The sequence below is a fragment of the Nelumbo nucifera genome, chromosome 1 (genome assembly GCF_055504915.1).
Source record: "Nelumbo nucifera cultivar China Antique chromosome 1, China Antique-T2T, whole genome shotgun sequence".
Taxonomy (NCBI): domain Eukaryota; kingdom Viridiplantae; phylum Streptophyta; class Magnoliopsida; order Proteales; family Nelumbonaceae; genus Nelumbo; species Nelumbo nucifera.
The window spans coordinates 149559582-149570851 of record NC_142649.1 but is presented as its reverse complement, the minus strand read 5'-3'; the positions used below and the strand labels follow the sequence as shown (position 1 = coordinate 149570851).

The 11270-nt window shown below is 33.1% G+C and overlaps 1 protein-coding gene and 1 pseudogene across 1 annotated transcript; both read right to left on the bottom strand.

Annotated features, from left to right (window-relative positions):
• Nucleotides 1–2051: 2051 nt before the first annotated feature.
• Nucleotides 2052–3141, bottom strand: LOC109115363 (aspartic proteinase NANA, chloroplast-like; annotated as a pseudogene).
• Nucleotides 3142–8104: 4963 nt separating this feature from the next.
• Nucleotides 8105–9649, bottom strand: LOC104606555 (uncharacterized). The gene is made up of 2 exons (XM_010271831.3): nucleotides 9495–9649; nucleotides 8105–8981 (listed from the first exon to the last, which is right to left on the bottom strand). Exons 1-2 carry the CDS (start codon nucleotides 9507–9509, stop codon nucleotides 8499–8501), a joined length of 498 nt encoding a protein of 165 aa, XP_010270133.1. The 5' UTR covers nucleotides 9510–9649; the 3' UTR covers nucleotides 8105–8498.
• Nucleotides 9650–11270: the final 1621 nt, after the last annotated feature.

Here is an 11270-nt window from a genome sequence, read left to right as displayed (position 1 = left end):
TTTTCAGATTTAGGTTAGAGCAACACTGCCAAGTGCCAAAGGCAGGCTATGGCCAATAAAGTAGGGTAATTTATTTTCTAATCCAAAGAACATCTTTTTCCCATTCCAAAACAAATTGGAGCAATTGATTTCATCAACATCCAACAATCTGGTCAGGACTCTGGGTCAATGGACCAATAATTGTACTAAATAGAAAAAAAAAAAAACAAAGGTTGCATACTTGCGCCTTGACAAAAATGAATGACTGTTAGTAGCTGGAGAAGAATGTAAGAAAGATGCCTCAAAGTAGAATATTGTGGGGAATGTGGATCCATAGAATAGAAGGCCAAGCTGAGATGGAAATCATGGAGATGAATGGTTGCTCATGGGGGTTAGTAAAATGAAATATACAATTATAATTTCTATCTCTTTTAATGGTGAAGTTGATGCGGAGGGTAGAAGGCGATATATAAATAAATGTTAAGAAGGGGGATAGAGATGATTATTCAAATTATTCGTGATATGGTTAATATTCCCATGCCACCTCGGTAGCACCATTGTCCCTTCTTGCCTGCATTGCAGGCTTTACGGTCTTGGCCAAGTTCTCCCCATATCATTTATGTTAGGTAAGGATGCAAACGGATCGGATTTGAATCAGGGTATATTTGAGTTTAATTCGAAATTGTTTATGTCGGATCCAATCCGATTTGAAGATTCGATCGAATTTGATAGGATTCGATCTGAATTTGAATTCTATCAGATCTTCGGATCTGATTTGATCCGACTTGTTTTCTTTAAAAATTAATAAATTATTAAAAGAAAAAAATAAAACATATAAACTTAAATAAAGAAAAAACAAAAAATACAATTTTTTTTAATTATTTTTCATCATATATATATATTTTTTATAAAAAATAAATAATATAACAAATTTATAAAAGTACAATATAAATAATATATTTATAAATAAATAAATAAATAACATATATACATATATATATATATATTATATTTATATTTATAAATATATAGCACATTGGATCGGATATTCTCAGATCAGATAGGGGTGATCCAAATCCGATCTAATTTTTTATCAGATCATAGGATCCAATCTGAAGATTCGACCAGGGGTGATCCAAATTCGACCAAATAGGATCGGATCATAATCTGATCAATTTGCACCCCTAGGAGCAGGGTAATGCTTGATCACGTGAATCATGCCTTAATTAACTCCCTTGTCATGGTGCCTGACAGGCAGAGTTCGTTATAAGTGACTCCATGGCCATAGATATCTCTCTTACGCTCTTGCTTTTCTGAAATCTCCGGCTAACTTGACTGTTGGAATCATTGCTATCCCACTCTTTATCTATAAAGCGAATTTAGAAATCAATCTCAATCAAAATCTAATTGCAATGGCTTACATGGCATGCATGATAATATGGTATCCACAAATTTCAGAGCAAGAGGTGATAAAATTGAATAAAATGACTAATCTATTTTAGGTCATGTTTGGGAGTGCTTAAGTTATTTTATAAGTGCTTATAAGTACTTATTTGTATTTGGCACTCATTTTTTTCAAATTTCAAGTGTTTATTTTTTTTTAAAATAACCACTTATTTTATATTGGGTGTTTGGTAGTTTTTTTTCTCTAATAAGCATTTAAATAAGCATTTGTGACTATTTTGTTCTTCATTTTCTTTCAAATTTTCAAAATATACCCTTTGAAAGCACTTTTATTAAATTACTTTTATAAAAACACTTATACGAAAACACTTTTCACAAAATGCTTTCATAAAAGTATTTTTTATAAGGACAAATTTCTTAAACTACCCTTATGGTTTAGCTAATTGACTAACTCTACCCTTACTGTTAACATATTGTCTTAAAATACCCCTATTCTTTCTGACAATTGGCATTGCCATTAAGTGCTAATGGAAAAAAACAAAATGTCCAATTTCTCAAATTTTCAAAATAAAACCCAACTGATAGAAAGAATTCAAGAAAAAGAGGAAATTGATCAAAACTCCGACAATGATGAGAATCTAAACTCAAGCACCTTGCACGCCTTGCACTCATGGTAGGGAACAATCACACCGAGAAAAACCCAGACGCCACCTCTCTCCCTGTCTAACTCAAACAAGAATCCTTGTTGCATTAAGTTCCCTATTATTGAGAAGCCCAACGGGGAGAATACCGAGTCACCCTCGAGTTGGAAACTCAACTTGCGTAATGATAGATTTGATACCCCAAACACATTGACGCAAAAGTCTAGACTCGAAGAGGGGTCAGTTGTTCCGGTCCAGCATGCTCAAACTATTTCCTTCTGAGACACCGTTAGAACCTGACAGTAAGCTAGCTCGATGAGGAAGGTTAGTGTGGTGTCGGAGTCAATCACGGTGTCGCCGTTACCCTGGTTGTCTAAGGCCCAGATGGAGGGGTTGATCGGCAATCCCACGTCGTCGATGAATACACTCTTGATCCCTATATAGTAGAAAGAGGGATAGAAAACACTTGTGTGTAATGGAGTGAAGCTCATCATTTGCTTCCTCGTAATGGGCTGCATTTCTCCTATCAGTAGAACTTGTAGCCAAACTGCTTACCCACTTGGGAGAAGGAAGTGGGCCCTCCCCCAAGTCTCATAACTCCATGGGTGTCCTTGAAGCTCGCACCTGAAACACTCGAACCAAAGAGGTGAAATCCATAACCAAAAGTGATAGCCCTTGTCATAAGTGCAAAGCCCGGCCCAGCCCGTCCCATGATCACCCCTAACATTACCGTCTCCCTAGAGAAAAACCCATTTGTTCTATACTCATCGGCTACAAGTAATTGTTGCGGCTAGTACTGTGAAGGAGAGTATGTTGTAGGGATGGTGTTTAACAGGGTGAGGGATGAGTTGACATGATGAGTCGTAACAGTGAATCAGAGCGAATGTCGTCAAATGGTGGATCAGAAAGGCTGAGCCTAGAGCATGTTTACTATAGTTATGACAAGCAAAGCACATAACCCATACGAGGTCGCTTCCTGTATTGGTCACAAGGAGGTACTTCCCTCCTGAATCCTGATTCAAAGTTGAAACAACAAATTTGGTAGGGTGAGTGCCGAGTGCCCATTACCCAAATCGAAAGGAGTAGGGGTTCTTATCACTATCGCTTTGCTCTTCATCTCAAGGTTGAGGACAATGAACAATATATAGGAAGGGTATTTTAGGAATTTTAAAAAATTATCAATCACATGATGTCACATGTGAACGAAGTGTGACAGAAAATTAACAGCAAGGGAAGTTTTAGACAATTGTTATAAACTGTAGGGGGAGTTTAAGACAATATGTAAACAATGAGGGTAGAGTTAGTCAATTAGCTAAACCATAAGGGTAGTTTAAGAAATTTTCCCTTTTTATAAAAGTGCTTTCGTAAAAGTATTTTCACAAAAATGCTTTCATAAAAGTAATTTTATAAAATTCAACTAGGGATAATTTTATAAGTGGTATTTTAAAATTCAACTAGGGATAATTTTGGAAGAAAAAAATTGAATAAGTGCTTATTGTATAAGCACTTAAAAAGAGCTAGAAATTTGGGCTTATTTTTAAAATAAACACTTATTTTGGGCTTATTTCCCAAATACCAATAAGTGCTTAATGGCCCAAATAAGCACTTATTTTTAAGTACTCCCAAACATGGCCTTAGCTTTCTAACCCTTTTAATTCTCAAAGGTCTCCCAATCAGTTAAAAAGTTACAATTTTCAAGCATTTTCTTCTCATGGCAAATTAAGGTTAAATTTACAAGGATCAATGACTTGGGGGATGATCATGGGCCATGCCTAGGTTGGGCCTATAACTTTTATTTAAAAATATGATTATATAAAATATTTTATATTATGTCATACAATCTATATATAAATTTTATTTTTGTTATATATAATAATGTATTATAGGTTTAGTTAGGAAAGAGTAAAAATACAATGTGTACAGTAGAAATACATACAATATACAAGGATTTGCACTCTATTAGTTTGTATTTGTATTCCTTCCAAACTGAGCCATAGGTATCATATATAGATAGACAGATAGATACGTCGGGTTGGGCTGATAATGATCACCACTATTACTATCAGTGACACTTCAAAAATGGTCAGGTTTTGTTGACAAATATAAAGACTTGGGGAGTAATTGATTTTCGTATAAAACCATTCATTTTACCTAGTTAAATAGATATATTACTAGCAGGGACCGTGCGATGCATAGACTTTGTTAAAACAATTTCAAGCAATTGAGCTAAGGGTGCAAGTTAGGTGTACCCAATTCAAGCCTAACCCAATTTAATCAAAGCTTTTTGCACAGGTTGGGTTTGAGTTTTTGAACTTCAAGATGGGCTTGAGCCAAAAAAACTCGAGCCTAAACTAAACTCAGATTGGGCATAGGTTGAGGCTTCGGGTACTGATGTGATGCAACTTAAGTTTGCCAAACATTTACGCGTATTCAAGCCCAATATGCCCAAGCCCAAGCCTAGCTCGAGTAGGGATGGCAATAAAGTGGATTTAGGGAGGGTTTTGTAAATTCTAGACTCTACCCGCCTAGCGGGTTGAATTTTGAAAATCCAAACCCTCCCCACACATAAAAATGCAAAACTCTCCCTATATTCAAGGGTAGGGGTGGGTTGGGTTTAAAACCCACATCTAATTTTCTATTATTTCTTGCTATATAAAAGTAATAAATACATAAAATAATATAAATAAACAACAAAATTTCCAATTATTTGATTACAATGTAAAATAATAAATAAACTATCAATTATCCTTTACATCTAATTCAAAATATTATTAAATTTAACACTTTACATAAAGTTTATATGCTTCCAACAATATGCAGGTTGAGGGGGTAGCTTTAGCCTAATACTGTACCCTACTTGTAATGTACAGGTTATAGAATCCCAAAACTCGACTTGCCCCAAAACCCGTCCTTCAAACAAAAAAGAAAACTCGTTCCATCGAGGTGGGTAGGGTTGGATACCCACCGGGTAAGGTAGAAATTGCCATCCCTAATCCCAAGATGCTTAGTTAAGGTTGAGTTGGACCTAGGTTGGTAAACTCATGCTTAACCTTGAATTGGACCAAGCTTGAGCTTGAGGTTATAGGCTTAGGATTGGATTGACCCTCAACCCGATCCAACCCACTAAAGTTGCACCTAATAGGGACCTGTGCGATGCATGGGCTTTGTTAAGAGAAAGCTAAATAATAAAAGCACATAAGAATAGACAATTGTTTTATACTTTTAACCTTTTAAATAATTAATAATTAGTTATATTTTATACACTACTTTTAATAATTTTTTACAATACAAAAATAACAATAATTAATTTCAGATAGGTTGTTGATCAAACTAGTGAAACTGACCAACACGACCCAATTCGACTCGATTTGGTTGGTTTTCTTGTATTTCTGATGGGTTTCGGTTCAGCAATTTCCCAACCTAACCAGGTTGGGTCAATTTCGATTTGGCCATTTGTAAATCAACAAAAATCAAACTGAATATCAATTTCCATATTAAATATAATAATTTTAATATGGAAAAGTGGAAAAATTCCCATATTCCTTAGTCTAAATATTTTATATTGTAAATTTAAAATTTTTAATAATACCACTATAATTTTTAAATTTAATTTTTTAAGTTTAAATCTTTTGAACCAATCAACCAAATCAAAAATTGACACAAACCAATATAACCCAAGTTGGTTGGTTTTCACTAATGGTTGTTTTGTTTTGGTTAACCAGCTCTCCATCCCGGCCAGGTCAATTTGGTTGGCCAAACAACATACAATAGAACCAAACCAACCCATGAACACTCCTAATTTTAGCTAAACTAATAGTTTAATGTCTAATAGATAACAACAGCTTAATCTCCAACAATTATTGAAAATTTTCTGTTAAATAACAAAACAAAAATAGATTTATACATAATTATTGAAAATATATTTATCATAAAAATATAATAATTAATTACTTTTTACAATAAATATAAATTTTAGTATATAAATATGTAATAAATATAGATTAATATTTTAAAATTATTATTAATAAATATCAATTTTTTGAAATTTGTTTTCTAGAATTATTAATTGATATAAGTGAAACGATGTTTTTATTATCAGTACTATTAGTACATTAATAATTGCAATTATCAATATAATTTTTAATATCTATTAAAAACATTTTTTTGAAAGTTATTACCTACTTTTGTTATTTGAAAGCTTCAAAACCTCTAAATTATTTATTCTATTTTCATTATTTCAATAATATTTATAAAAATTAAATTATTTGTATTTTATATTCTTATTATCAAATATTATTAAATCCATTATAGTTATTTCTGTGTTTTTGGTAAATTTTTAAGGTTATTACATAATTTCTTTATTTAATCTATTTTATTTATTTTTAAATAGTATTCAAAATATGTTTTTGCTATTATTTTTTAATATTTAAGATATTTAAAATTAGTTATTTACAATATAATTTATCTATTTAAATAATACCATTATTTAGTTATTTCAATATTACTTATTTATTGAACTTCATCATCCATGAAATTATAAGTTATATTATTATTACATAATTTCCTTAACAATTTTATAAAATATAAATATAAAATTATTATTAATTCAAATATTATGAAATTTATTATAACAATTTTCTACTTTTAATAAAATTTTTAGTTTTATTACATAATTTTGTTATTTTAACTATTTAGTTATGTTAAATATTTTCTCATTTAATATATTTAGTTATTTAAATATTTAAATAAAATCTAAAGTATTTAAAAATTTTCATTATTTATATTTTATTTATTTTAAAGTGATTACATAATATTAAATATTTTTTATATAATATTTATCTATTTTTCGTATTTTGTTATTAAAAATTTTAAATAATATTTTTTATTTTTATTTTTTATTTTTTATTATTTGAATAATATTTAGATTGAATAATTCATAAAATTATAATTTATATTGTTAGTACATACTTTCATTCTGGATTTCATAAAAGTATATAATTATTAATAATATGAATACTATTAAATCTATGATAATTTTTTGTATTTTTAATAAGTATTTTATATTTATTTTATAATTTCATTATAATATTTAATAAATTCTTAAAATTTTTACTTCAAACTTTCTTTTGATAGATATAGATGAAAAGTGGGGGATAGGATAAATAAGAACTAGAGATAATTTAGGGGTGTCTTAATAGAATGCTAGTTAAGGATAGATTTTAATAAATATGTAAATTTATAAGGATTGGCTAAATAAATGACCCATAAATAAACTAATAAAGGACCGGTGTCTAAGTAAATAATCAATAAATAAACTATATATGCTTTTTTTATTAATAAGCAAGTGAAAGACTGCCTGGACAAACAAACATGTTACATGATAGAAGCCTTAATTATTTCATTTGACCTTATGGTGCCAATCAAGGGAATAACTTGGGCAGCATATATAGACCAGATTTAGGGTCAAATTAGGCCCACCATCTCCGGTCCGGGATCAGCTCAACCCAAGGTTGAAAACCAAGCGTTGCCGGTCCAAACTCAAGGTTGAGAAGTTGAGATATAACCACCACGAATAGTGCTGGGTTCAAGCTGCTGGTTTGGTCAGGTTTAAATGTGTACTTAATTGTTTATATGTGTGAGCCCCATCTGGCATCATACAATACATATATTCATGGTTTAAAGTATCGATTGGGTGTATCGTATCGTATTTTTTTAAAAAAATGTGGTCTGAAACACCTGTTTCCAGGTGTTTCGTAACTCTAATTTTTTTAATAATAAAAAACATATTTTTAGCTTCCCAAAAAACAAAATAAAAAAAAACTAAAAAAAAAGTATTTCAGACATTTCTAAATACTAATACGATACGGCCGCGATATGTGTAACCATATCAATACTTTGAACCTTGCGATATATCACATATATCATACATACATACAACTTGAAAATCGATGTCCAGTATGTGTACAAACTAAAAACCTAAGTTCAAATTGGACCCACCCAATTTATAGATCTAATTTCAACTGTAAAGTCTGCAAGGCTCTTTGCACAAATGACAAAATGAATTGATACAAGATGAAGAATTTTAATTAATGAAACCATGATTTATTAACTATTGATATTTAATTATTTTGCAACCCTAAGTGAAATCCTTCATAGACTTCTAATGCACCACCACAACACTACTACACCAAAACGCAATTTCATCCACCAGGGCCCGGAAACCAACCCACCCACCCTCATGTGTACTCACCCTCCAATTAGGATTTGGAGATTGTCTTACATTTCTTTTTTTAATTTGTATGTACTTACCACGTTGAAGGTGGGCTTTGTGGGTCCAACGGGCTTATTCCTATTACTAGATTTCAAGCCCATCCATCTCATCACAATTCATATACTTATTCTTTAACCCTAAACCCAACATTGGAATTTCGACATGCAGCCCAGCCCAGGAGAGAAGAGACCCCACTCATGCAATCACACTTCCGCTGGTTTCTCCTCTTCTGCTTCAGGGATTTCCTCTTTTGGGGCAGCTGGTGCTTCGCTGGAATCTGTAGTTTCCGGGGTCTCCTCCACAACTGGTTCCGGTGCTGCTGCTTTAGTTTCTTCTTCTACCTTCTCGGCTACTGGCTCTGGTGTGACCTCCTGAGTCTCTTCTTCAGTTTTCTCTACATCTGGCTCTGGTGTCACCTCCTCAGTCTCTTCTTTTGTCTTCTCTATTATTGGCTCTTCAGCTTCGATCTTTGCTTCTACTACTGCTTCTTTAGCCTCAACCTCAGCAGGAGCTTCAACTTTTGGTTCTGGAGCAGCCGGTTCCTCTGTTTTACTCGGTTCTTCTGCCACTGCTTCTGACGATATAGGTGTTGCTGCTGTCACTTCTTCGGTGGTAGCTTCTTGAGTCTTGTTCAATTCCTCGTTTGTATCTTGACTCTCTGGCAATGCGGTTGTTGCTGATACAACCTGCAGAGCCCAGATGCTCATCACAATCACAAATAAGCACAAGACAAATTAAAAGAAACACAGTCAATTTTTAAAAGAAGGATCTATTTTCATGGATGTCAACTTATTGTCTAATTGGAAATAAGCAGAGCCTTGATAAATCTACAGATACTTAATTAATGCCAAACATGAAAAGTTTCAGAAACCCGGCCGATACAACCCATATATAATACTTGAAATATTACAGTATTAGTTAGTACTAAAAGTTTTTAAGATGGATTAATTTGGATGGAAGCTTATTGAAGGCCGAAGGAGTTGTCAATCATTTCAGCTGGTGGATCGACATAATCCACTCTGTAACTTCACTATATGTTGATCGGCAAACGGGTTTATGGAAAAAACAAAAATGGAGAATATGTTGATCAACATCGAAGTCCGTTTTCCGATCGATGCATATAGGCTGCCAAAGTGCAACAGACGGATATATATGGACATAAACCCTAAGAGCTAAATCAGAAGCATGAATCGAATTACCTCAACAGTGGCCATTGCAATCCAAAGAAAAATAGCCTGTGGAAGCTAGGTTGAGGGGAATGGCAAATCGAAGGGAGAAAGCTTCAACTATGAATGGGATGAAGAAATTACTGATTGGAGAGGTATATATAGAGGTGGTAGAGGACTGAGGAGTGGCAATTTGACATCTCAGACCATCACTGATATATACCTAAAAAACAAAAGCCAGGGCATCTGCATGTCTAGTAGGAATGGTAGGATTTTTACTGTTGTAAGTTTAGTGTAATTCCAACTGTATAACACCAAGAGGCGGAGACCATTTTGGTCATATCAGTCATACTCTCTCTCTTTTTCTACTACTGTTAAAAACTTGGTGTTTTGTGCGGTAGGGTTTGCAGGTGACTGACCATCATCATGCACACACGTTCTAGGGTTACTACCATCTCTATTTTACATGAAATATCCAAAATTATCAATCCCCAAGTGGCATTGGAAATTTGGAATTGTTTTTTCCTGATGAAAATGACTACTTAAAAGTAGAATGACTAAAATGGACCTGCGCAGTCAATAGGACATATCCACGACCGAGCATTTATGTAATTTCAGGTTTTGGGAAAAATTTTGGCTGTCTACCTTCGACAGCCTCTGGTGCCCACAGATCTCTCCCTGCACATATATATATATATATATATATAAACTTTCTGAAGGAATGGCTGTAACTATTAACCAAGTTTCTAACGAGTGGACCACGAAAGTTTGTAGCAGATGCCAAGTCATAATTTGCATAGCATGTGCCCAAGGAGCTATAAAACCTAATTAAGAATAAAAAAGTTAGTTTGCTGGTACAATTGGATCGCCGAAGTATTTATACTTTTGATTGGATAGCCTATTTCATATCTGGTTATGTATTTATCGCTGAAGTATTTATTTTATTTAGAAAAGGCATTACCTTTTAAGTTGGGGGTCAGATATCTAAGGCTCCGTATGGTTCGCGGGAATAGTAGTCTGGAATCGGAATGGGTTTATTTCGATTATAACTGTTTGATTGGGTGGAATCGGAATCCCATTCTTATTTGAGGGAATGGTTATTTCCTATTCCTTTCTTGGGAATGAAATCCTATTCATGTTGACTTCAATTTCCATTCCCATTCTTGTTTGAACCAAACATATTATGGGAATAAACCATTCCGATTCTGAATGCGAATCAAATGGACCTTAAGTTATGTATTTAAGGCCCGCTTGACTTGTATTTGGAATTGGAATAAAAAACCTTTGGAATCGGAATTGAAAACCTTTGGAATCGGAATTAGAATTGTCTATTCCCATAGTCTGTTTGGTTCAGATAGGAATGAGAATTGACATCAGTAGGAATAGAATTTCATTCTCAAGAGAGGGGTAACAAATGGCCATTCCCTCAAATGGGGGAATACCATTCCAGCAAGAATGGGAATGACATTCTGATTCCGCTCAACCAAATAGTTGGAATCGGAATAGGATATTTCGATTCCAATTCCAATTCCAGACCCTTATTTCCACAAACCAAACGGGGCCTTAGTATTTTAGCAACTCAAGGATACGATACAATACACTTATATCATGTAGATACTTTGAACTTTTAGTATATCTAAAAATCCCCTTATACATGATATTCGGTTATTTATGACATTGTATATATGTTGATGTATGTTGGGGGAAGGGGTGTTTCCTCACCATGTATTAGAAACATCTCTCGTAATTTTTTGTTATCATTCATTGGAGATGTTTTCAATACATGGTGAAATGTGACTATGAATTCGG